A 26,369-nucleotide genomic window follows, 5' to 3' on the forward strand; every position below is an offset into this window, starting at 1 on the left:
TCTCTCGGGCCTCCCGCGTCCTACTTGTCAGTCTGCCCGCGAAATGGCGCAGACGGGGCACTTCCCACCCCGCTGTACTCTTAGGCCCTTATGCCGGCATAGGAACCGTGAATGTCGAGGACGCTCTTCTGCGGGTCTGGGACCACTTGTGCAACCTGGCGCTTGAAGACTGCTTTCGGACAGTCCTCGACCACCGGTTGCTTGGTAGTCTGCATCCTTTCTAGTTCCCTTACTCAGCCCTTTACGGGTTGGAACGCAAGCCCCACTCGCCTCCAGCTGTCCAGAGAAGTGAGGGCAACAGGACAGCGCACGGTGCTGCTGTAGATGGGGAGGGAAATATTTCAGCTTGAGTAAACCACATATGCAAAATCACAGCGAGTGAGGGTGGGGTTTTCAACGCAACATTTATTTAATTCCCAATTGCCGTAACTGAGCTAGGGCCTGGAAATACAAAGTTAAGTAGGACGAGGTTCTAGTCCTCTAGGCACCAACAGTCTTGGAAAGGGAGGCAAACAGGTAAACAAGCATTTTCAGTACTATGTTGGAGTTAAAATACTAGAGGTAGACACAGTATGCGGTGCAAGGGAGGAAGGGAACGAACATCTACTGCCTACTTCTTTGTGTCAGGCACTCTATCAACTTTATTCCATTTAATTATTCCCTGATTATTGTGAGCGGCAGATATTGATATCCCCACTTAACAGATTAGAGAAAAGATTCAGGGAGATGAACTTACTTGCCCAAAGCTCTCTCGTAGTCTACATCAGAACGAAAAATCAAACAGATTTGGTGTGAAAAAAGCTAAAATTTTTTTAACTAATTTCAACTAACTTCAGAGAGCCAAAAGGTTCACAGGAGGAGGTGACTTCTGAGCTGAGTCTTTAAAAGAATCCTGGAAGCCAATCAGGCAAAGGGAGTCAGAGTTCATGTTAAGGGTGCAGAATATCTTGAGCAAAAGTGAAAGTGGTGGTGGGGGAGGGCAAGGAGAGCAAGGAGGGTAAACACTTTGTTATTCAAGAGCAAATAGCAAGGAAAGGATAAGGTTTGTGAATCATAGCAAAAAGCCCAAATTTGATCAGTAATCTTTGAAGGGTTTTAAGTAAATGACCTGATGAGATTTGCATTTTACTCTGGGAAAATGGTTTTGAGGAATGGATGGGCAGGAAGTAAGGACACTTTTTGCAAGGGTCTCTGAACAATTCACAGGGGAGAGAATATGGCTCTAAGCTAATGTAATAGCAGTGGAGATGGAAAGAAGTAGGTGAGTTCTAGATATAGTTAGGAAATACAACTGGCAGGACTTGTGTCTTGCTAAAGCTATATTTAAGAGATAAAGTCAGTAGGAGTTATTGATTGACAGTAGTAATGGGGAGGAGGAGGTGAAGGAAATGGGAGTCTAGGATAACACTTAGATTTCTGGCTTGGTTGGAAGAAGCATAGTATCATTTACCAAGAAAGAACACAAGAGAACAGTCTGGAATTGGGAAAGGAGGGAGATGAAGTATTGAGTAGTATACAACTTGCATTTGAGGTATCAATTACTGTTGGATATAAGGTCTGATTTTGTGAGATTGTGATAGCTGTGGATACCAGGTGATTAATTTGTTTCAGGGAACATTGAGAAGAGCAAAAGACTAAAGATGAAGCAATGAAGTATACCAACATTTAGTGAGGAAGGAGAGAATGAACGACGAAGTGGGAACAGTCAGAAAAGAAGTTAAGTCCTGAAGCCTAAAGAAGGAGAAGTGGACAGCTCTGACGGAGAGCCCATAAAGCAAAGACTGGGAAGTGAGCACTGGATGAAGCAGCAGGACAACCATTGTTTGTAATTGCCAGGGAAGTAAAGAGTGTAAAAGTGAGAGCAGAGGTCTCATTGCAGTGAACTGAGAGAACATAAAGTGAAAGTGTACACAGAGAGCACAGACAACAGTTTGAAAAAGCTTGGTTGAAAAGAGAAAAGAGAAATAGGAGGGGGTTTGGGTGGGGTAGGTTATAACAGTACTGGTTATAACATCTGTAACACTACTGGTAATAGCATCTGTAAGAGGAACATGAGGCAGGAGTAGGGAGACCTGAGCGTGATGGAGCAGGGTAAGGTTGGGAGACACGTCAAGCTCAGAGCATTTCAGGGTTAGGAAGATAAGCTGTCTGCAGCAGTCAGTGGTTGATGGTTCAACAGGGCTTCCAACAGTGCAGAATAAGGGACCGAGCCACCAGCTGGGGGGCAGGGAACAGGTCAAGGGTTGATTAATGTCTTCAGCAGAGCTGGGAAGTTGGGTGTTCCCCAGCCTGTCACAGGATCCCAGCCAGGGCCAGAGCAGAAACCCTGACCCTGCACCTCTTCATTCAGACAGGACTCATGGCAGCCATGGGTTACCTAGGGAAAAGGTGGGCATCACATCTTGTACCAGTACTAACAGACTAAGCTCCCTTACCTTGTATTCACATTTCAGAACCCCATCAGAACTGCCCTCAAGTTCATCTTTGTACTCCCCATATTCATTAAAATGTCCACACCCTTCCCTTCCATACTTACATCAAAGAGTCCCGCCCCACGCTGCTTATAGAGCCTTGGGTTGAGAAAGCCAAGAGGGGGGCGGCCGCTGAGGATTCTATGTTCGTTTATCAGGGATAGTAGCCCACCAAACACTGGAGTAGAGGCCTGCAAAAGTGAGGGTGGGGTTAGGGGTTCAGAGGAATTGGATTTGGGGGAGGAATGTCTGAAAGGATCAGAGGTCTCTGGAGAGTCAGGGATTCTGGGTGCAAGGTCTTTGTCGAGGGTGAGGATGGTTCCTGAGTGGGGGTTTGGAGCCAGGCTGATTCTTACCGAGGTGCCAGACACCCATGGAATGGGCACGCTGTTGCTGACCACCCAGTAGCCATCGGAGAGTGCGGCCACATCTGGGTAGGCACGGCCACTGGCATTGAAGTAACTAGATGGTGGTACGTGAGGACTGGAACTCAGGAACTGGGCTACAGCTTCCTCCTGAAAGGTGTTGTTGAGTGAGTCTTGTCTGCTGAACTGAGGATCCCTCCCACCCATCCATCCACACAAATACACATACACACCTGGTATGAAGGCTGCGGGAACACATTGCTGAAGCCACCCCCACTGATGTAGTCAACAATCTCATTTGTGACTCTGAATGGGTTCTGGAAGGATGTGCCTCCCACTGTGGTGACATAGGGGCTGAGAGCAGAAGACAACACTCAGTTTGTCGGGGTGCCCAGGGGACCTCCAAAATATGTGGAGATGGGTAAGTATGGGCTGGGTCTTGCTAGAGGCACTGGACTCTGGGGGGAAGCATGTACATGGGGGAAGACTAAGAGGTTTTGCGCCCTCGGGGCATGGCCTGAGGTGACGGTGCACACTGTTCTCTACAGCACATTCACCAAATCTTCTACTAAAATGCTTGGGAACTGAGGAAGAGGAATACTGGGAGCTGCGTTTTACTCAGGAGCCGAGGGACCTAGACCTATAGGAAGAAGAGGGGAGTGCAGTAACCAGAGCTGGTTAAACTGAGGGCTGAGCTACAGGAGCACCTGGTGGGGTCAAGGCAAAGATTCCAGATTATGAGGTCATAGATGGAAGATTGGTGGTCACAAGTAAGTGATGAGCTGGAGTGCTTACCTAGAGGCAGGGAAGCTGGGACGGAACTGGTGTCTTCCAGAGACAGACCAACACCCAGCCCCACTGTCACCTAGAGAAACACCAAGTTTAGCACTCAGATTAATTGGTCAGAGCTTGATATGTGTGTTCAGATGTCAGCGAAGAAATTAAAGAGTTATTACTGCAAGAGGTCAAAGTTTAGAGGTCAGATCAGTGGTCCCTGTTGAGTTCAGATTATAAGTCAGAGATCACAAGAGTTCCTGTGGGGTCAAAGTTTAGAGTAGGAGGTCACCTGATGCAAAGAGCAGGGTGAGACCCCGAGCGGCAGCCTTCATGAACTCGGTGTTGACCCGCTGGATGTAGGCGCTGCTGAGGGAGTCCTCATCATCTCCATAGCTCACGGTGTGCACATGTGGCAGGGCTGACTCATTACTGAGCACCAGGAGCCACTGCAGGAAGGGCTCTTGTGACTCATGCCGGCCTGGATTTGGGAGGTGGGGGAAAGCACAAGGGCAATCATTTGGGAGGTTGTCAGGATCTCTTTCTCTCTCATGGGATTTCCTTGAGGGAGTAGTGATCAACACTCCCCACCACCCACCTCCCCACCAACCAGTCCCCTTGGCAGTACCAGGGCTACTGTAGACCCAAGTGGAGATGTTGGCGCCGGCACTCATCAGGTACTCCACATCTAGACTGGCCTCGATCCCAGCCCGGCCCCGGCCCTGTTGTCCAACCACACGGGCTACTGACGCTTGGTGTGCAAAGTTCCCACCAAAGAGGCGCATGAACTCAGCCAGGTCTGAGTCATGGAAATACTGCTCCAGAAACTACAAAGGGAATCAGAGCAGATATCATCGGTCAGAGGATGCAGCCTCAAAGTCAGGGCAGGGGACACTGCTCCAGGTCACAGGATAGTGGGTGAGAACCCAGGGGTGGAGTCAGGGAGCAAGCCCCACACTGGGGAGGCACCTTGGGTAGGGTGTGAGGCCCCTGGAGCTCTCTGCACAGCTCACCTGGGCACAGGCTTGGCTGTTGTTGGTTGTGCCGGAGCCCACGTCTTGTGCTGTCAAGTTGTATCGCTGACGGATCACGGATGGGGTCACACCCAAGTGCAGGCCAACAGTCCCTGACACCTGTGGCTCAGGGCGTTGCCTCAGGGATGATGTGGGGGGAAAGCGGTGCAGCCCCCCCACTGTGGGGAGGGGTCAGCCTTGAGGAGGAGATCTTTTAGACTCCAATCCCCACTTTACCACTGACCCCACCCCACGCCCGCCATGGCATCTAAACTTTTCCAGCCCCTGGCTCTATGTGCTTCAACCCCCACCAGCCCCACTTGGTGTTACCAAAGTCCACATGAGGGGCCAAGGCCTTCGGGAGCTGGTATGGACGTGGGGACCTTATAACATGGATCTCTCCAGGTCCCCCGACATAGCGATGAAACTCAGCCCCAGAGAGCAGCAGTTCTGCCTGTCTGGAGGTCAGAGATCAGAAAACAGAGGTCAGAAAGCATGGACAAGAGCAGAGGAGGCTGCCTGAGCATCACTGTTCGTTGTTGTCTCCCCATGTGTTAGCTCTTACCCACAAGTACCTGCCCCCCCTCACCCTAGGTCTCAGTTCTCTCCCATTGGGGTGACATGTCTCCCTGATGGGATGATTGGTACCCTCCATGGGGCAATCATTCCCTCTCACCGGACACTCAGCCAGCAAGTCAGAAAGTCCCGGGTAGTCACTGAATGGCAGTTCTGGGCTCCAGCAGCCAAAAGCCATTTTTGGACTGTGCGGAAGGTCAATGGTGATGGCCGGACCAGTTCAGCCACATCCTCTAGGGTCAGGTATTTTCCTGCATAGATTCAGTAGAGGATCTTGCCTTCATTCATTGCTTTTCCAAGTTGCCTTTTTGTACCTCAACCAGGAGACATTGGGACTTCCCAGGAAAACTGGAACAGGGTCTTGAGGGATGGGTGAGAACTTTCTAGCAAAAAGGCAGGTTATACAGGTGCAAGCTATATTTGGGGGCCAGGGGAAGAAAAGACTAGGGAGACTTGGAATGCTATGGCCAGAAATATGGATTTACCCTAAAGGTCACAAGTTTGCAATTGCTGCATCAGAGCATGTATTGCCATGATCATAACCAACAAGTAAGGTTAAGAAGTTAAAATTTTTCATTTTAAGTTTATTTACAGTAAAAGTTTTCAAAACTTTCAGAACCAATTATAAGATGACACCTAATTTAGTTCCAGTCTTCATACTTGTTTTTAAGCTTAACGTGATAGTGTGTCACTATTTTCCTGCACAGCACCAGGCACATAGCTCCGGGGTAAATCTGAGACTGCCCCCCCCCACACCCCTCCCCACCCCCCAACCTGAAGGGCTTCATGCAGGGGAGGGACACTATCCAGCATGACCACTGGAGCAAAACACTGTTTTAGAGCAGAGTAGGGAGCATGGTGGGGAGTGGGGTGGAGGGGAAGAGACTGCAGACCGCTCAGGGGGCTGGGCAGCAGTCTGGGTGCAAGAAAAAAACAAATGTATTGGCAGTAACAGGCAATGGTAAAAAGTGGACGAGGCTCTTTCAGAGCTGAACTGACAGCCCTTGAGTCTGACTGGAGGAGGAAATGGGCATGTTGTGGGAAGGTAGGTAAGGAATTTGAGTTGATGGGTACCTATCTGTACTGCATACTACTTCCCAATCTGTCTGGTAGCTGGTGAGTAGTAGAGTCAGAATCTGAATCCAGATCTGATCACACAGACTGTGCTCTTAATTTTCAGGTTTCTAGCCTGACACACGTGGAAAGTTTTTGGGGGAAGAATTTGAGTGAGTTTTGGACAGTTTATTTCCAGTTCACTTTTTTAAATTCAGAAACTCTTTGACGAGAGCCACTGCTATTCAACTGCCCTATATCACCACCTCCCCAGGCACCCAGAGCACGACCCTGACATTACGTGCACCATCCCACGCTCAGCCCAGCCCTGGGTCCCTCCATTGCATCCCACATCCCAGCCCCAGTCCCAGTAGGCACCGTAACGAGGAGAGCCGGGATCCGACACAGCCTGCACCAGCTCGGATAATCTTTCCACGTTCTGCTGTCTCAGGGCAAATGTGAGACTCAGCTCTTCCTCAGAGTCTACACGGCCCAGGGACACCCAGCCTGGGGGCAACCTGCAGGGTCAGGAGTCATGAACATGGTCTTTGTTAGTGTGGGGATGGAAGGTTCAGGATTAGAGGCTGAGACCTGGGGTAGGATCCCAGAGGCAGATATGGCTCACAAGAGGTGAATGATCAAGGACTGAGCCTGGCAACTGGGGATAAGACTTTGCAGTGGATACCAGGAGCTGGTAAGAGGTTGAGGGAGGCTGGGACGAAGACAGTGGGTGCAAAACAGGGCATAGGGAAGGGGAAGGTCTGTGCTAAGTCAACTTACGCCAGCTGCTGGTCAGGCTCCGGGCTGTAACTGCATTTGCCAGTGACGAAGAGGGCAAAGAGCCCTAGGAAGCTGCAGAGGCAGCAGGCGGGTTTTAGCCGGAGCTGGACTGTCACTGCGTTCCCACCCTCCAACACGTACTCCCTCCAACATGATCCCCTCCTCCCAGGGCCCCCTAATTCTCACCAGGCTTGGAGTCTCATTCTGCCTTTCTGGAGGTCTGCTGTCATGTGACAGAACACGTGAGCTCTAATATTCCACCACCGGCATCTGCCTAGAAACTGGTGACTGTGCTGGCTCCTCCCTCAAATGGGTGGTCCTGAATGCTGGAGAACGGGTGGGGCTGCCACCAGGATCCTTCCTCCGTGGCTCAAGGAGCACTGGGTAAGTCCAGGGCTCCCCACTGCTGCCAGAGTCCAGCCAGCACTCACGGTGGGGGTATAGGGCAGTGCTGAAGAGAGGGGCTCTGGGGCACACAGACCCACAGACATGGGTTCCTGCTTAGCTATATGGTATCAGGAAAGCCACTCAACCTCCTGGAGCCTAGGCTTCATTTAGAATATGAAAGCTATTGTATTAAAAGTCCTCTGTCTCATAGGGTTGCAGTGAAAATTCACAGCGATAAAGCAGACACACTGCTCACCAGAGCCTGATGAGGAAAAGGTTCAACAAGCTTGAGCTCTTATTACATGTGGACTCTCAAGCCTAGAGTTGATCATCCCCAAGATCTCTCCCCATTGGCCAATACCTCTCTAGGTCACTGCTACATCTCCCTGGCCTCCGGCCCTTGTTAGAGGGAAAGGCCAAGTGCAGGGATGTGATAGCCTCAGGCTAGGCCCGGGCTCCCAGTGCCATCCCCACCCCAGATGCCCCTGCGTCCAATACCCCTCCGTGCCTCCTGAGGTGTCCACAATGTATAGGGTGCCTTGCAATCACCCCCCCCCCCCATCCTGACAGCTCCCACAGAGTACAGCCGGACACTGGATACAAACTGCAGTTTATTAAGGCTCCAGAGTGAGAATTGGCACTTGGTTCTGGGCAGGGGCAGGGGTGTCAGTGGAACCCAAAGGAGCTGGGCCTGAACAGGTTGGAGGGACCTCCCCCCATCCTCCCTACCCCCCAATAAATAAAGTCTCAGCTCCACCTCAAGGTGCTGGCACAGGGCAGGAAGCCCTCACTGAGGAGAACCCAGGGCTGCTGCCTCCTTCATACTTCTCCCCACACTGGACCTGGCCCTGGGTCAGTGCCAAACAGGGCCTCTGTGGCACTGGTGCTCTGATGGGGCCAGGGTGAGATGTGGGACCTGCTGCCACTGGAGGAGTTTAGGATGGGGAGCTGGCCTCCCCCGTGGCCAATCATGGTCCGAGGCTGCCCAGGGCAGGCTCAGATGGGGCCTGCATTGGGGACACTGTGCGCATCCCAGGTCGGGGCCCAGCCTGGGCCACAGCTAGATGTGCAGCTCCGTGTCATCAGGTGGCTCCAGGCCAGACTCTTGGCTGAGTGCTGAGGCTGAGGGGCCCTGGGCCACCCCAAATGGTGAGACAACGGGTGAGCGAGCAGCCAGAGGAGACAGTGAGGGAGAGAAGCTGGGGGACATGGCAGCTGAGGATAGGGAACCTTCGTGGCTGATGGGGGAGCGGTGAGAAGCTGGTGGGAAGATGGCCCGGGTTGCAGCCGTGCTGGCTGGCTTAGGGGGCACAGACTTGGCTCCTGGGTGGGCCACAGCAGTGATGAGGGGTGGTGGGTCAATACGGGGAGCCGGGGGACATGGCCGAGCTTCATCCTTGAGCCGGGCAATCTCTGTGAAGACACTGGCCAGTGGCTGGAACTGAGGGCACCAGCTCAGCAGGTAGTCCCAGTTATAGCTGCCACGGAGCTCCTCCTCACCAGCCACAATGGCCGTCAGTGCACCTGCCACACATGGCTTGCCATCTGCTGGGAAGCCATAGTCCCCGGTGGGTGCAGGGCTCAGGCCACAGCCCCCCAGGAAGGCTGTGGCAGTGGCTGGTGGGCCCTCTTCTCGGTACAGAGTGGCTCCTGCACCTGGCAGCAGCAGCCCTGCCTTGCGGCCCTTATACCAGGTATCAGGGGCAGGTGGCTCACAGGATGTGTCACTCAGCCCGTCTGCATCCTGCTGGATGCCTGAGTCGGGGCCACGGGCAGCCAAGGAAGAAGCCACACTGGCCACACGTGGGAATTCATTGATCATGCGGATCTCGTCATCCTCTGCAGCCTCTGCTGAGCCTCTACCACTTGAGTGTGAAGGGTCCAGGGAGCCACCACGGGGGTAGGGTCCTCCAGCTCCTGGCCCACCATAGCTGGGGAGAGTCTGGTGATAGAGGTGCTCTGAGGGCGGTGGGCTGGGCGGCTCTCGGCCTAGCTTCTGCAGAGAGCCACTGGCCAGGGGCGCTGCCTGTGACATTGGACCGGGTGCTGCCTCAGCCTTGCGGCTACGGGCCCGCACCAGCCCTAGGACCAGTGCTGCTAGAGCAAGCACCACCACAACTCCCAGGGAGGCCGCCACAGCCCCCACCAACAGCAGGTTGAGGTCAGGTGCCAGGCCCAGGGCAGTATGGGTGATATCTACAGTCACAGGCACTGTGGCACTCCGGGAACCAGGCAGAGGCCCCCGTGCCACCACCTCCAGCCTCAGCTCCCGTGGTGCCTCACGTCGTGTCCGGCCTCCACTCCCAGAAGTGCCTGTCCCGCTGCCTGGTGCCCGACTGTCCACTCGAAGGTAGAGAGCACCTGTAGTCTGGTTGATACCAAAATAGGGGGAAGAGGTGGCAAGGGAATAAAGCACCAGGCCATCAGCACCTCCATCCTCATCTGTGGCCTGCACATGACCCAAGTTGTAGCCACGCCGGGCACCTTCTGGCACCTGGAAGTGGAAAGCTGGAGCCAGGAATACTGGGTCATACTCATCCTCCCCTGTCACCAGCACTGACACAGTGACCGAGGCTGAGAGATTCCCGGCATCGGCAGCACCCACCAGCAGCTGGAAGCTTCCTGTATGCTCATAGTCGAAGGCCACTCGTGCCCTCAACTCTCCTGTTGAGCTGTTCAGTGCAAATGCTTCACGGCCCTCAGGCCCTGGCCCGGCCTCCAACAGGCTGTAGCGGAGCCTTCCGAAAGCCCCAGCATCCCCATCAATCGCATGCAGAGTGGTCACAAGAGTGCCTGGAGGCTGGTTCTCTGCCAGGCTGGTGCTGAGCAAGCTCAAAGGGAAGACTGGGCCATGGTCATTCACATCCTGGACTTCGATAGTCACTGGTGCCAGAGCGAAGTGTGTCCCAGCAGGGTCGGCAGCCTGCACTACAAGCTGATGTCGAGACTCGGTCTCACAGTCCAAGGGGTGGGCGAGTCGCAAGGCACCTGAACTCTCATCCAGCTCAAAGAGCCCAGAAGGGTCACCTGAGCTGAGCGTGAAACGCACGAGGCCATGAGGACCCGGGTCAGCGTCAGAGGCCTCCACATGCAGCAATTCAACTCCAATGGGTGTGTCCTCAGGAACTGCCATGCGGTAGGATGCTTGAGTGAAGACAGGTGGGTTGTCATTGACATCCAACACAGTGACAGTGACAGGAACAGCTGAACTGCGAGGTGGCTGGCCCCGGTCAGCTGCAGCCACAGTTAAGTTGTACTGGGTTAGGCTTTCAAAGTCTAGAGGCTCAAGCAACACCAGGCAGCCCAATGCCCGGGGACCTAGTCCACCACCTTCACCAGCCTCAGCCAGCCGGGGTTCCAGCTGGAAAACTCGGCCTCGGTTGCCACTGACGATGCTATAGTCCACGGTGGCATGGGCGCGGCTTTCATCGGCATCTGTAGCCTCCAAGGTGAGCAGGGTGGAACCAGGGGGCAGATCCTCAGTCACAGCCACACGGTAGTGTGGCAATGTGAAGCTAGGGGTATGGTCATTCTGGTCCTGCAGCTGCACATGCACTGTGGCTCGTGCTGCCCGGCCTGGCATCCCATGATCTCGTGCTTCCAGCACCACGTCTACCACTCCTGGCCCCTCATGGCCCAAGGCCACTGTTCCCACTGTTGTGAACAAGGTCCCTGAGATGAGAAGGGAATGGAGAGAAATATGCATTCAGCAGAGACTGTAGGTGAGCAGAGGGGTGATCCTTTGGGGCCTAGGAAATGGCCTTGAAAGTCAGACTCCAGGGAATAGCCTGCGCTGGGAGTTTATGAAATGGTTTCCAGGATTCAGGAAATGGCTTCTAGACATGCAGTCAAGACAGGGTTTAAAATAGAGACTAAGGAGGGGAAATTTTTCTCTCTGGGTCAGGGATCCAGGAGTTAAGAATTCAGGCAAGAAATTCTAGGAATGAGGTCAAAATATGGCCCATCACAGTCAAAGATAAGGGGTCAGATCCTGGGAAGGACGTACCATTGTTGGGGTCAACACTGAAGCCCTCAGCAGGGGAAGCCAGGTGGTAGGAAATGTGACCATTGGCACCTGAATCCTGGTCAGTGGCAGAGACGGAGAGAATGGCACTGCCTGGGGGGGTGTGTTCAAGCAGTGTCACCTGAGGGGTGAAGACAAGTGTTTATGGCCAAGCTTCCCAGCTGCCCTACTGTCCACTCAGCCTATGTTCTAGAGCCTGATCCCATGAGCCCTGCTGGGCATCCATGCCAGCTTGAAGCCCATACTCAGTACTCAAACTTCCCACCTTCCTCCATTTCTGGGCACAGGATGAAGCACCTAGACACATTTCCTAGGACGTGGAAGACTGGTTTGAGATGAGACCCTCCCATCCTCAGGGCTCCATCCTCAGGTCAGTTCCAAGATCCAGCCCTCCCTCCCCCCGCTCAGACACTTCTAGCTGTGTCACCTCCTTCCAACGTGAACAACACTGGGCCCAGGTGTGGGGACATCTGGCTACATCAATACCTGGTAGAGGCTCTGCGAGAAGGCAGGTGCATTGTCATTGACATCCTCCACAAACACTGTGAGGTTAGCATGGCCCTCATGAGGCCCGTCATGTGCCAGCAGTTGCAGGTGGTAGCGGTCACGTTGCTCAAAGTCCAGGGGGCCCGTGAGTGAGAGGCGGCCTCCATAGCGACCTATGCTGAAGGGATCCTGGGGTCCAGATGGGCTCAGCACATACCACAGCACGGGTCCTGAGTCCACATCATTCCCTGTTACCTGTGCAATCTCTGAGCCCAAGAGCGTATCTGTAATACATAGGACATGTGTGTCTGGCATGGTCCCAGACACCCCTGGAGCCCCAGGGTAGGGTACAGTGCCACCCTACTACCCTTTGTACCTCTCACTTTACCCAGCCCTCACCTTCTGACACTCGGAGCTCCCAGGGCTGGGGGATGGTGGGGCGATTATCATTGGTGTCGATGACCATCACCGTCAGGGTAGCTGAGCCCACCAGGGCTGGGCTTCCTCGGTCTGTGGCCATCAGTACCAGTCTGGACACAGAGAACAAACAAGAGTGGGGCCTGGGGATAAGGGAGAACCTTGGGCAGGGCTAAGAGGACACCCGACAGGCTAGAGGTCTGGGGGACTCAGGATGTGGCCTAGGAGTTGATGGGGGGGGGGGACAGGGCAGGGCTTGAAACTGGATGGACACAGGATGGGGTGTCAGGAGTCTACAGAGCCAGGCTTTACCGTGTTTCAGCCCATATCTCACGGTCCAGGATGGCTGTGGTAGTAATAGTGCCCGTGGCTGGGTCTACATGGAACAATCCCCGTGCTGGCTGGGATGCGGCCAGACTATAAGAGATCTGTCCACTGGGGCCTTGGTCCAGGTCATCTGCCTCCACCTGGTGGGAGGAGGAGGCTGCTGGCACTGAGCTGGCCACAGACAAGTCTGGCCAGCCCTGCCCCCCATCTTCCCATCACACCCCACACCTGCAGCAAGGGTCCCTCCAAGGGCCTGGACTCAGGCAGGAAGGCCACATAGTGGGGCCGCAGGAAGCGGGGAGCATTGTCATTGGTGTCTTGCAGGGTTAGGGTCAGCACAGAAAAGGCAAAGGCTCCCCCGCTCTCTGCTTGCAGGACCAGTCGCAGTCGTGGGCTTGCCTCGAAGTCCAGCCCCTCTGCTGAGCGAACTGTGATGGCTCCTGTGGGGGGCGGCAGAAAGCATCACGGATAGCTCTTGCTTGCCCTGGAGCCTGCCTCACTGAGGCCCTTCCTCAAGGGTAGCCCCTACACAACCAGAGCTTTCTCAGGCCCAGGAAGCTTCCCCAGGAGCCTGTTCCCTCACAGAGCCCCTGCTCCTGCCCCTTACCTGTACTAGGCTGGATGGAGAAAGTCCCTCTCTCATTCCCACTGAGAATGCTGTAGGTGATTGGTCCATTTGAGCCCCCTGCATGGACAGCCTTGGGGGAGACAATGGGAGTCCCTGCGGAGATGATGGTATTGGTTGGACAGTGAGCACCAGACTAATGTCTCCACTAGGAGACATTTTTAGTAGGTAACCCCAGCTCATCCAGGGATACAAAGCTGGGAGACATTATTGGGGACCCACCTGGGGGTGCATTCTCACGGAGCATGGCTTCACTACTAGCCCGAGGGAAGCGGGGTCCACGCTCAGACTCCCCCTGCAGCCCAACAATGACCACACCAGTGGCAGAGCGAGCTGGACGGCCAAGGTCGGTGGCCACGATGAAGAGGACACGATCCCGGGGACCCAGGGCTACAGGGGAGCGGGCCACACGTATTTCACCGGTGTAAGAGTCCACAGTGGTGCCAGGCGGTGGTGTGCCTGCCAGCCGGTATAGGATAGAGGCATTAGCACCAGCGTCACGGTCTTCAGCTCGCAGAGTGGCCAGAGGCAGGGTTGGGGTGCTGAGGCTGGGGCCTGGGCGGGGCAGACGCAGCCTTAGGGGACTGGTGGGGAAGGTGGGTGCGTGGTCATTGACATCACGGACTGTGATGGTGACAGGTACCGTGGTGCTCAGGGGCCCAGCTGCTGCACCATCCACTGCACTCACAGAAAAGGCATAGCTGGGACACTGTTCTCTGTCTAGAACTGTGGCTGTGCGCAATTCCCCAGAGCTGGGCTCCAGCAGGAAGGCTCCTGCTGCACCTGTACCCAGGTAGTAGGTCACACGGCCATTGGCCCCAGCATCAGGGTCATGAGCCTGTAGCTGCAGCAACAGGGTCCCTGCAGGTGCATCCTCAGGCACCTCCACAGAGTAGGCAGGCACAGGGAAGGCTGGAGCATGATCATTGGCATCCAGCACGGTCACTGTCACAAGTAGAGTGGCACTGAGAGCTGGCTGGCCTCCATCCCGGGCCTCTATCTGCAGCTGGAATGCTGGCTCCACCTCTCGGTCTAGTGGCCTCATGGTGCCAAATTCCCCAGAAGCTAGGTCTAGGATGAAGGCTCCTGATGGGTCCCCATCTGCAGAGAAGTACATGTGCATATAAACGTGTGAGTCCATGGGAATGGGAGTGATTTACAGGCAACAGCAAATAGGACAGAGTGGTGGGGAGAGAAACTGGGAGAAAGGCAGAGAAAAGAACCACAGAAGATAAAGGAAGATATGCTAAAGCAACCCTTCTCAGAGTGTGTTTGGAGACTCCTTCCAGGGAATATATAAGATCAAACTAGTTTCATATCAATACTAAGACATTATATGCCTTTTAAATTCTTAGTATTTCACAAGTGTACAGTGGAATCCAAATACTACATGACATGTGATGACATCACTTGGATAGTTAATGGAATGTGTGCTTATGATTCTTACATCTTCTAGAGTATAGGCAAAAAGTTTAGAACATAAACATGTTTTCAGAGACTCAATTTGGTTTTTGCTGGCTTACCTTTAGTTACACCTGCTATAATCTTTGCAATCTCATTGCTGTCCAGCAAATTATTTGAACCTCTAATACTTCTTTGTACTTATGCAGAAATATGGCAAGCAGTACTTCACTGGCTTGTTTTACAATAACATTTTAAAATTTTTCTCAAAAAAAAACCCACAAAAAATGGGGCGCCTGGGTGGCTCAGTCAGGTAAGCATCTGATTCTTGATTTTGGCTCAGGTCATGATCTCACAGTTCATGAGTTTGAGCCCCGCATCAGCCTCTGTGCTCACAGTGCAGAGTCTGCTTGGGATTCTGTCTCTCCCTCTCTCTCTCTCTCTCAAAATAAATAAACTTTAAAAAATAATAAAAAATAGTTCTTAGCTTTAATGTCTAGTATAATAAGTATTTATGTAATGTGCTTATTATAAATATGTATTTATATATGTATTCGTATATATGTATAATAATGTATCACATTATTATATCAATAAATATTGATATCACATAAACAAAAATGCTTAGAATTCTCAAAAACTAAGACTATTAAGAGTTACTGAAAGCAAAAAGTTTGAGAACAAGTGCTCTACAGAGACAAGAAAAAAAAAGAAACAGGAAAATAAAGACAGAGACACAAAGGGAGGTAAAGAACTGAAGAGGCATAGAAAGAGACACAGAAACACATATATACATGAACGAAAAAGTAGGAGACAAAGAGAAGGGAAAGGAAACCCAGACACACTGTGGCTGACATAAGCCAACAAGGAGTAGAACTGGGCAAGTGGGTGCCGGATGAGTGGGTGTGGGACAGTTCTCACCCAGGATGCGGTACTGCAGCTGCCCGTTGGCTCCCACATCTGGGTCAGAGGCCCGCAGCACAGTAAGGGTCTGGGGGTCCTGGCCCTCGGGCACCTCCAGGGAGAGGTGGGCACTCCCAAAGGTTGGGGCATGGTCATTCTCATCCTCCACGGCCACCCGCACTGTGACATGGGTCAAGAGTGGGGGCGAGCCCCTGTCTCGGGCATACACTGTGGGGAAGCAAAATCAATGAGATCTAGCCTGCTCCCATCCCATGGAGAAACCCATACCACACATCGTTCACACATGTTCACCAGGTGTATATATGAGCCAGAAAATGTCCATCTCTCCACACTCTGCAAGCACATGGGTGCCTACACATATACATGCACACATAAATATACAAGTCAGAAGATGTTTTTTTCCTTCTAATCTCCCAAACTTAGTGCATGCAAGATGTATCTTGGATGGGTAGTAGTGTGACAGAAAAGGCACTAAGTGAGATATCAAAAACGTGGGTTCAAGTCCCAGTTCTACCACTTCCAAGCTGTGTTAGCTTGCACAAATCACCTAACCTCTCTGGTACAATCAATAGGTTTCTCTGTTAAATGGCCACAGTATAATCTGAGGGAATCCTAAAGAGCACAGCTGTGACATTATGTATTTGAGACTTCGTGTGATGACAATGGGGACAGTCTAATAGTCAGATCACCTCGCAATCTGCCCCAAGATGATCCAAAAATATAACAAGCTGTGCTGTAATAGGTGGAAGCTTCTAGAAGGTACTTTGGAGCATCTACCCATGTAACACTGGCTGTTTATAACACCTCAGGCTTTTGGGGTCCTGTCAGTGTGTACCTGTTAAGTTGATCTCCTCCTGTTCTTCCCGGTCCAGGGCCCGAAGAGTTGTGAGAACTCCAGTCTCTGGGTCCAGGGAGAAGCTTTCGCCAGAGATGCCTCCATAAGTCACTTGCCCATTGGCCCCTGAAGAAGGGCAGCAAGGAGGGGGGGGGGGTCAGCGTGTAAATACACCTTTTCCTTCCAGATGTACCTCTCTCCACTCATCCCCTCAGGTCTTACCCAGGTCTGGGTCGGTCGCCCGCAGAGTGAGCAGAGAAGTGCCAGGCGGGCTGTTCTCACGCAAGAGGACGCTGTACTCTTGCTGCTGGAAAGCGGGTGCCTCGTCGTTGACGTCAGCAACACTGACAGTCAGGAGCTGCGTGGCTGAGCGCGGAGGGGAGCCGTGGTCGGAGGCCACCACCGTCAGTACGTGCTCAGCTCGCTGTTCGCGGTCCAGGGACCGCACCACCGACAGCGCTCCTAGGTGAGCGGGTAGGGCAGGTTGGAAGCAAACCTCAACATTCCCTCCAAATCAGCACCCTCCCTCGTCCCAATCTCTGCGCCCAACTCACCGGTGCTGGAATGTAGCCGGAAGTAGCCGTCCCCACCAGCTGCCAGGCGATAGGACACGCGTGCGGCCTCGCCCAGGTCCGGGTCCCGCGCTACCACGTGCAGCGCCGCGGGCCCGGGCGGCTGATCCTCGGGAATGCGCACACGTGAAGGGGAGGCGAACACCGGCGCGTTGTCATTCTCATCCGTGACAAAGACGCGCGCAGAAACGCGCGTTGCGCGGCGGCGGCTGGCGTTGGCGGGCCTGTCGGTGGCTTCCACGAGCAGCAGCAGGGCAGGTGTGGTCTCCCGGTCCAAGCCTCGCGGTGCGCTGAGCGCCCCGGTGCGCGCGTCCAAGCGCAGCGCAGGCACGGGCGGCTCCTGGCGCAGCAGACGGTAGCGAACATCGCTGTTAGGACCCGGGCCGTCGGCGTCCGAGGCGCGGAAGGTGTACAGCGCCGCGCCAGGATCCGGATTCTCCGGCAGCGCCAGCGCCAGCGGGTCGCGCGCAAAGGCTGGCGCGTGCTCGTTCTCGTCCTGCACGCGCACCTGCACGCGCAGCAGCCGCGCGCCCGCGCCTCCCGGGCCCTCAGCGCGCACAGTGAGAGCGCGCCACGCCAGGCCTGCCTCAAAGTCCAGGGGCCGGGCCAAGTACAAGCGCCCTGAGGCCGCGTCCAGCGCGAAGGTGCCCTCCGGGTCGGCGCCGCCCACCAGAGTGTAGGTGAGTGCGCCCACCCCCGCCAGCTCTGGCGACGCCACGGAACCCAACAGGGATCCGGGCTGCATCCCCTCCGCTGCTGTCACCGTCAGCACGACGGGCACCGGAGCCGCTGGGTCTGGCTCTGAGGGATCCGGTGGGGGCTCAGCCGAGCGAACTGATGGAAGCACCTGTTGTGGACAGAGGAGGAAGAACAGAATCAAGGGGAGCCAAGTTAAAGGGGTCTGGGCTGGCCTGCTGGGTAGCTGGTAGGGCAGTAGGAGTAGCCTGACTAGAGGGCACAAGGACTCCATGAAAGCGTGGCTCTTGGAGGGAGCTCATAGTGGTGGCCAAGGAGAAGTAAACAGATTTAAGGAAGAGCAGCCTTACTTGCACCAGCAGCTGGAGGCTGGAGCTCCTAGGGGGGCTGCCTTGGTCGTGAGCGCTCAAAGTCAGGACATAGTGCGGCCGCTCTGCTCGGATCAGGGGTGCAGCAGTGAGCAGCTCCCCCAAGTGAGGGTGCAGAGAGAAGAGCTCTGAGCCAGGACCTGGGGACAGGTATAGGAAGGGTGAGGGCATGAGTCCCAGAGCTGGGGAGGTCATGCCATCACCCACCAACTCCCTTCTCTCCACGTCTCCCCCACCATACCAGTTAGTGTGTACAGGATGGTGCCATTCTCCCCCTCGTCTGGATCTTTGGCCTGCAGAGTCGTCACCAGTGTTCCTGGAGGCACTCGATCTGGTACCTGTGGGGACACACAGTTCACCTACAGCTGTGTCCTTCCTTGTGTTCTTGAGTCAAGTTTCCCTCACCTGAGACATCTCAGAGTCAAGTTCCCCTCACCTGAATGCAGGCAGAGCCCCTTTTCTGCTCTCACACCTGTTCCAAGAGCCAGTCTCTCTGATCTACACCTACAGCTCTGTGGGGAGATGATCCCCCACCCCATTGCCTCTCACACTTCTTCAGGGCAGGGTCCTGCCACTTCACATACCTGTATAGGAAGGCCGCCGCCAGCAGCCCCTGAAGCCTGCAGGAAGGTAGGGCTGTTGTCGTTGAGGTCAAGCACTGCGATGTGCACGGTGCCTGTGGTACTACGGGGAGGGTTCCCCCCATCCTGCACCTGCACCAGGAGCTGGTAGCTGCTCTGCCGCTCTCGGTCCAGGGTTTGGAGTGTGGTCATTTCTCCTGGGAGTGCAGGATAAGGGTCATGTATGGGCACAGCCTGAGGCCTGCAGCTGAGAAGCTGGGGTTTAGGGAGTGTGGGAGGGAATGCCAGGGTGAAAGTCCAGGCTGAGTCCTGGTCCTCTTGGCAGGGGTCTGGGAATTCTGTCTGGGTATTCACCAGTCTGAGGATGAGGCTATGAGATCTCAGAATTTGGGCCCCAGTGCTCACCAGTCTGGGGGTGGATGCGGAAGGCCTTGCTGTCTTCTGACAGCTGTCGCAGGCTGTAGGTCAGACGTCCGTTGGGTCCTGAGTCTCGGTCAGTGGCAAAGACCCGGCCCACGCTGGTCCCTGGGGGCTGGTTCTCAGCCACAGCCAGGAAGGTGGGCTCCTCAGACAAGCGGGGACTGTGGTCATTCTGGTTGAGGATGCTGACCCTCACGGTGGCTGTGCCTGTCTGCTGTCCCAACTCAGCTTTGGACCCAGACACTGCCATTACCTTCAGTGTGTACAACTCCTGGGCCTCACGGTCCAGTGCTGCTCGCACCCATAGCCAACCACTCTGTGGTTCCAGGCCAAAGGGGCTACTTGGCCCATCTGCTGCAAGGTGATAAGTGATGGGGCCCCCATCTGGGGCTTGAGCTTGCACTTGCAGGACCTGAGTTCCAGGGGTGGTGCCTGAGGGCAGGTCCACACGGTAGATGGGGCTGTCAAAATGAGGAGCCAGCCCACGGGTCGCCGAGTCTTGTACCACTACCCGTAGTCGGAAGTGGCTGGTGCGGGGTGGGGAGCCTCCATCCCGGGCCTCCAGCTCCAGCTCATGCGCTGGCCCCCCTGGAGGCCCCAGAGGTCTCATAAGCCGTACATGGCCTGTCGTGGGGTCCACAGTGAAGGCCCCACCACCCCCAGCTAGCAGGGTAAAGGTGACTCGACCGTTAACGCCTGCATCAGGGTCCAGAGCCCGAAGTGTATAGATGGGGGTCCCTGGGGCAGTGCTTGGTGGCAGCAACACTGTGTCTTCAGGTGCAGGGAAGGCAGGGGAGTTGTCATTCACATCATCCAGCAGCACACGCACCCGAGCCATTGAAAAAGCTGGGGGCACTCCACTGCCTGCCCGCACCTCCAGCTCCAGCACCGGTCCCAGCAGCTCCCGGTCCAGAGGGCGAAGTGTTTGTAACAGCCCCGAGGCCCCATCTAAAGAGAAGAGTCCTCGGGGATCCCCACCTGATAAGGCAAGGGTCACAGACCCCAAGCGACCTGAGGAGAGGAGAGAGGAGTCAGGAAAGAGATGGGAGGCATCTAACGAGTTGGGGCCCAGACTCTGATCCCAAGGAGGGAGAAGCACTGTCCACACCTGTGTCTTTCAAACTACTGGGACATTCATGTGCCTGGGGATGAAGCAGAGGGCCTGCACTGTGCCCAGGGAGGTGCTGGGGTTGTAACCTGCGTGTTATCTGTGCTGTGATACTCTAGGGTACTTTGAGATGGGTTATGTTGGTGTGTCTGGGTACAGCACCAAATGGGTGTAATGATAAATGATACCTGGTGGGTTGCGTGCCTGGACTACGCCGACACTGGTGCCTGGCGCAACATCCTCTGGCACGGAAAAGACATACTGTAGTTGCTCAAATACAGGTGGTACAGGGGTTCCAGGCACAATGCTGATGTTGACTCGGGCACTGGGCTCTGCCTGCAGGCCACCTCCATCCTGGGCCCCAATCTCCAGCTGCACCACAGAGTTGGCCCGTCTGGCCAAGGGCCAGGCTACTGTCAACAGCCCTGGGAGAAGGGATAGAAGCACTGACGTATAAGGAAACAGAATAGAAGTAAAAAGGTTATGGGAGAGGGGGCAATACTTCATGTAAGCAGGTGGGGAGAGGGGTCCGGGGGCAAGGCCTGGGAATGGGAGGATCCTCACCTGAGTGCTCGTCCAAGGCAAAGAGTGGGGGGTTATTGCCAGCCAGGATGTAGTAGGAGAGTCGCCCGTGGGGCCCCTGATCAGGGTCATGGGCACGCACCCTCAGCACAGCTGTGCCTGGTGTACTCTGGGCACTCAGACTGGCAGCATACTCCCGTGGATAAAACTGAGGTGGGTTGTCATTCTCGTCTGACACAAACACCTTCACGTATACCATGGACTTGAGGCCTCCCTAGGGAGACATGCAGCCATAAGTCAGGTGGACCTTGTCTGGCTCTGGTGAATGCCCTATTCCAACACCCAGCCTACCCATGGTCTGCCCACTCACCCCATCCACAGCTGTCACTGTGAAGTCGAAGCTCGAGGGCCCCTGGTCTCGGTCTAGGATCCGGGTCGTGCACACATCACCACTCTGTGCATCAATGCGGAATGGGGGAGACCCTGAGGCCCCAAGTCCAGCACCCAAGGAATAGGAGAGGAGGCCAAATGGGCCACTGTCTGCATCTGTGGCTGTCACCTGGGGAGAGGCTGGGGTGAGTGATGTCCATCTTGTTGACCAGAAGAGCCAGAGTTAAGTGGCAATTAGAAGAAGCAGGCCCTGGGCCAACTGGGAGCCAGGGTCTTTGGATGGTGGACACATACAGGGGACTAATAGGACATGGGCCAAAACCCAACTACATCTCAAACCTCACCACCTCGTTTAGGATCCTGTGAGCCTCTGATCACAACATTTTTGTCAGCTGGTCAATACATAGCCTTGTTTTATGCATGTTTCTGTTTAAAGACACCTATGTAATATATATTGTTGATTCATTAACACTGAATTCATGGCCAATGGCACTATAAGTCATATCTGAATGAAGCTTATCTAACATACTAATTTTCTTCATAAGGCACATCACAGCCCTCCTGTGCTTAGGAACACCAGACAGCACTTCAGCACTACACTTGGGGACCATTTTAAACAGCAAAATCACCAAACAAAGAGGACAAAAATGCAAAAAATGTGGCACCAAATAGACCACAAAAAGGACCCTTGTTTACAGTATGAGCTGAAATATGAAGGCAGAGCATTGCTTGGAATGTGCACATCAGGCCACTTGAATTTTTCATCATTCTGCACGTGTCCAGAAATGTCTGCAAAAGCTCCCTAAGTATTGTTTTGGGGGTTAGAAATAAATTTTAGAGAGTCTGCAAATTCACAAATGCAGAATCTGCAAACGATGAGGTCTAACTGCACTGACAAAGGAGAGTGCTTGGGCTATGACTGCAAATTCCAGATGGGTCACAGGGAGTTAATAACCATCACCAAGTCTCATAATCACTCTGAGTAGAGAACTAGCTGACTGATGCACCTACTGGGACTGATGTTCTAGCCCTGCGTTTTCTGGAGTTTGGCCATTCCAGAGCAGGGTTTGATTGATACTGGAATCTAATCGCTGGAGGGATTGGGGTCTGCTCTGTGGATTTATGGATGTGGCTCACGCACCTGTGGCATCCACTGCCTCTCAAGCCAACCTTGTTGGAAGTGAGAGAGGGAGAATTGCAAGTCCATGGGGCATCAAGGGCATTATGTCCAGGAGGCTCCACAAAACCAAGAAGTAGGGGAAGGCTTTCCTGGTTAATTCTTGGGCATCTCCTAGACTGGCTCAGGAAAAGGTAAACTATTGCACACCAATGTCAGGAGCCTCTGAACATTTCAGAAGCAGAGCAGCAGGAGACACCATTCCAAAAGCTTCTGAGCCTAGGACAGGGCCAGGCACACAGTAGGTACTCTATATATATTTGTTGAATGAGCAAACAGATATTCTGATTGCCCTTACAACAAAAACTTCCTTCAAACTAAGTTTTATACATTGGGTGCACATTAGACCCCCAACAGTGTGTTAGCTGGTGTTGACTGCTGTAGCCTGTGACAAAGTATTCTCTGTGTGTACAAGGGTCTTAGGGTCACGGTATGCTGTAAGAGGAAGCTGGAGAGTTCCCTTTTCGTAGCCAGAAAATGCTCCTCAGAAAGGAGGCTAGCCAAGGACTTCTGATTGTTGCCCAGGCCCTTGACAGAAGTGATTTGTGGCACTGTTTACCCTCCGGAGAGACCCTGCCATGGCTGAACCCTGGAAAACAGCTCCTGCTCTAACTCTTTACTGTGGCTGTGGGCCCAGATATCCCAGGAGACAAACATCCCCCTGCATCAATCCAGGCGGGCTGCAGCACAGCTGCTGCATCATCTCCAGAACCTGTTAAAGACCTTTGCCCTCTGACTCCCTGCAGGAAGAAAGCAATAAATAGTGGTCAGGGGAAGTTGTCAGGAAGTGACCCCAAAAGGCATAGAGGCCACTGACTGGAAATGACCAAGGCAGAAGTGAATTTCCCAGCCTGTGCAGCTCCAGCTCAGAGGCTCCACTGCAAATGCAGTTTCTCTTCTCAACAGGCGCTCAGCCCTGCGTCCCAGCCCAATCTTGGTCAGCCCCCTCTCCCACTTATCTCTCCTTTAATCCCCACCCGCCTTTAGCTCTCATCGAATGCACTACTTCAAGGAGGAAGTAAACACCCTTATCTGTGAATTTTCTGAAGTTCCTAGCAGACCACAAACTTACTGCATCCACCCCACCCTGACCTCCCTCCCAGGTGTCTCCCACTTCTCCTTCTGCTGCCTCCCCCTCCACAGACTCCTCCGCCTCCCCTTTCCCTGACTGTTCTCACACACTTGCTCCCTGGGATCTCTCCCTGGCCTTCTCACTCGACATGCTCCCTCAGGACCTTCTCTTCCATTTCTGTGGCTTTGACCATCATCTGCACTTTGACCTGGACCACTCCTCTGAGCTCCAAACCTGCACATCGATGCCTGCTCAATATCTCCACTTGGATGTCCCAAGTGGCACCTTAAATCCAATGTGTCTAAAACTAAACTCATGATCATTCCAACCCCTCTCTAATGACTCTTCCATCCAGGCAGTTGCTCAAGCCAGAAATCTGTTCTTCCCTTTTTCTCTCCCGGTATATCAATCAACTAGGGACTAAGTAAATCCTCATTATCTCTCCTATTTGTCTATTCCTCTCCATCACCATTATCACTGTCCTGATTTAGGCCTGAGCCATCTTTCCCCTGGACTATTGTGATTCCCTTCTCATAGGGGCCTGAGCCTCCAATCCATCTTCTACACCAGGACTTCTCATCCTTGGCACAACTGGCATTTTGGATCAGATAATCCTTTGTTGTGTGCTGTCCTGTGCATTGCAGGATGTTTGACAGCATCCCTGGCCTCTGTGCGCTAGATGTCAGTAGCATCACACCACTTGTGACATTCATGTGTCAGAATGAAATGTCTGTAGACATAGCCTGATGTCCCCTCCAGAGGGCAAAACCATGCCCAGTTGTGAACCGCTGTTCTATACTGACTACCAAAAGGATCTTTTGAGAAAGCAACTATGATCATATTACCCTTCCACTTGAAAATCTTTAATGTTCTCCAAAGAAAAGTGCTCAAACCCTTTGGCTTGGCTTGACTCCTCACTGTCTGGCCTACCTGCACAGTCTCCGTCCCAGTCTCCCATCCCAAACCTTAACCTCCAGAGACACTGAGCCACTTGTAGGCCCCTGAACAAGTCAGGCTCTCCCACTGCTCTGTGCACGTGTGTCACTTGTGCCTGGACCACCGCCCTACACTCCCCACTGTCTGGTCTCCTCACCAACTGCTGCTCATCCTGTAAGTCTCAGCTTGAGGCTCACCTCTTTTGGGATGCATTCACACTGCCTGTCTACCTCACATAAGACCCCATCATGGAGGTTTTCTTATTGCAGTACAACTACTTCTTTGCACATGAATCTCCACTCTAGACTATAAACTCCATGAAGCAGGGGGCGGGGTGAATGACTCATTCACGACTGTATTCTGTGTCCCTAATGCAATGACTTGCACATGGTAGATATTTGATAAATGTATATTGAGTGAATTGAATATTAAGACTTCTTGTCTTAATATTCAGATATGAACAGGTATGAACACTTGGTGATCATTTTTAACTCCCACCTCCCTATAGTTATGAATAGTAAAAACTCCAGGAAACCCCTTGGAGAGTTACCCTCTTGCTTCAGGCACTAATGAGGAGGAAAAAGTTTGGAAGTCATCACCCATTGGTCCGAGGCCAAGAGGGAGAGTAAACACATGGGAGAGTGGGTGGGAGCTGGACATCAGCAGGCAGGCAAATACCCAGAGTCTGGCCAGAGGCAAGGCGTCAGCTGGGTCTAGGCACTGGCCTGAAGTCTAGGCCCTGAGAAGATGCGCAAGGGTCTGGTGGACTTCTGAGATGTAAAGACTTCAAGCACTAGTCTCCTAAGAGGCCTCGCTACCTCCTGTTTCCTCTCTTGCATACTCCATATTCCATGATGCAGCCAAAGCAATCATTTCAAAAAGCATACCAGATTTGCTTACAGCCCCTCTTTGGCCCCCTATGATTTTTAAAACAAAGTCAAAGCTTGCAATCTGGTCCCTGTCTACTATTTTGTCTCATCTCTCTGCAACTCTTATCAGCACAATTGGGGCCAACCTGAACAATGCAGTCACCTGAACACGTCACAGTGTTCTGCAGCTCTCTCTGTAGGCCTGGAATCCACAGCCACATATTCTGTATGATCCATTCGGCCAAGTCTCACTGGTTCTTCAAAGGCCCCTTCCTCTGGGCTTCCACAGCACCTCATATGCCATCTGACACAGCACTAGTTACTAGTGTGTCTCCCTATCTAGACTGGGACCTGCCTGGGAACAAGACCGTGCTCTTTCTTTCTTCCTTGGGACCAGCACAGTGCCAAGCTTATAGCGGGTTAATTCTTGAATATATCACCTACACACTGATCTAATCCATCCTTCACCCTTAAAGCAAGTTAGCTCCCTAAAAACACAATCTGTAGGAAGGAAGGAGGGAGGGAGGGATGAAGAGGATTTTTAGGGTGGTGAAACTACTCTGCATTAATACTATAATGCATGTTGTTATATATGTCCATTATACACATATACATTATACGTTTGTCCAAACATATACAGTGTACAACACCAGGAGTAAACCCTAATGTAAACCATTTTTGGGGATTTGGGGTGATAATGTGTCAATGTACGTTCATCAGTTGTAACAAATGAACCACTCTGGTCGGGGAGGGTATATGAATGGGGACAGAGAGTATATTTGAAATCTTTGCTCTCAACTCAATTTTGCTGTGGATCTAAAATTGCTCCCAAAAAGTAGTCTTTAAAAAACAAAAACAATGGGGCCTGCGTGGCTCAGTCAGTTAAGTATCGACTCTTGGTTTCAGCTCAGGTCATGATCTCATGGTACATGGATTCAAGCCCCCTGTCGGGCTCTGCACTGATAGTGGGGAATCCCTGTTTGGGATTCTCTCTCTCTCTCTCTCTCTCTCTCTCTCTCTCTCTTCTCCTTCCCTGATCTCTCTCTCTCTCTCTCTCAAAACAAATAAAAAAATATTTAAAAAAACATAATATGATCACACCCTCTTCTGGCTCAAAGAAGTTCAGTGACCTCCTTTGCCTTCCAAGTAAAGTCCTAATCTTACCTCATGGCTTGGTGTCCAAGGACTTCTGCAATCTGG

The 26,369-nt window shown here is 53.2% G+C and overlaps 2 protein-coding genes and 1 long non-coding RNA gene across 4 annotated transcripts in view; 1 reads left to right on the forward strand and 2 right to left on the reverse strand.

The window, feature by feature from the left end:
- The first annotated feature begins 24 nt into the window (after nt 1-24).
- Nucleotides 25-1,866, forward strand: LOC122230971. Of its 2 annotated transcripts, none has more exons than XR_006208032.1 (2): nt 25-204; nt 1,612-1,866. It is a non-coding gene; the product is annotated as an uncharacterized LOC122230971 (long non-coding RNA). The 2 variants fall into 2 exon arrangements; XR_006208031.1 differs by lacking the exon at nt 25-204 and adding an exon at nt 215-516.
- TPP1 (tripeptidyl peptidase 1) lies at nt 386-7,273 on the reverse strand. The gene is made up of 13 exons (XM_007083161.3): nt 7,219-7,273; nt 7,033-7,104; nt 6,631-6,770; nt 5,300-5,450; nt 4,954-5,081; nt 4,624-4,802; nt 4,239-4,437; nt 3,903-4,091; nt 3,632-3,701; nt 3,070-3,190; nt 2,828-2,986; nt 2,537-2,662; nt 386-2,377 (listed from the first exon to the last, which is right to left on the reverse strand). Exons 1-13 carry the CDS (start codon nt 7,260-7,262, stop codon nt 2,237-2,239), a joined length of 1,719 nt encoding a protein of 572 aa, XP_007083223.1. The 5' UTR covers nt 7,263-7,273; the 3' UTR covers nt 386-2,236.
- Nucleotides 7,274-8,017: 744 nt separating this feature from the next.
- Nucleotides 8,018-26,369, reverse strand: part of DCHS1 (dachsous cadherin-related 1) — a 33,761-nt gene continuing 15,409 nt past the window's right edge. Inside the window, exons 3-21 of the mRNA XM_042957504.1 lie at nt 21,096-21,284; nt 20,768-20,999; nt 20,392-20,628; nt 19,081-20,106; nt 18,679-18,872; nt 18,336-18,432; nt 18,077-18,234; nt 17,013-17,877; nt 16,681-16,920; nt 16,459-16,584; nt 15,621-15,830; nt 13,521-14,399; nt 13,281-13,394; nt 12,902-13,113; nt 12,659-12,813; nt 12,329-12,459; nt 11,930-12,213; nt 11,426-11,564; nt 8,018-11,091 (exon numbers count right to left, since the gene is read on the reverse strand). Of these exons, the coding sequence (XP_042813438.1) occupies nt 8,480-11,091; nt 11,426-11,564; nt 11,930-12,213; nt 12,329-12,459; nt 12,659-12,813; nt 12,902-13,113; nt 13,281-13,394; nt 13,521-14,399; nt 15,621-15,830; nt 16,459-16,584; nt 16,681-16,920; nt 17,013-17,877; nt 18,077-18,234; nt 18,336-18,432; nt 18,679-18,872; nt 19,081-20,106; nt 20,392-20,628; nt 20,768-20,999; nt 21,096-21,284 (8,100 nt within the window). The 3' untranslated portion in view covers nt 8,018-8,479. The remainder of the gene's footprint in view (nt 11,092-11,425; nt 11,565-11,929; nt 12,214-12,328; nt 12,460-12,658; nt 12,814-12,901; nt 13,114-13,280; nt 13,395-13,520; nt 14,400-15,620; nt 15,831-16,458; nt 16,585-16,680; nt 16,921-17,012; nt 17,878-18,076; nt 18,235-18,335; nt 18,433-18,678; nt 18,873-19,080; nt 20,107-20,391; nt 20,629-20,767; nt 21,000-21,095; nt 21,285-26,369) is intronic.

The sequence above is a fragment of the Panthera tigris genome, chromosome D1 (assembly GCF_018350195.1).
Source record: "Panthera tigris isolate Pti1 chromosome D1, P.tigris_Pti1_mat1.1, whole genome shotgun sequence".
NCBI classification, from domain to species: domain Eukaryota; kingdom Metazoa; phylum Chordata; class Mammalia; order Carnivora; family Felidae; genus Panthera; species Panthera tigris.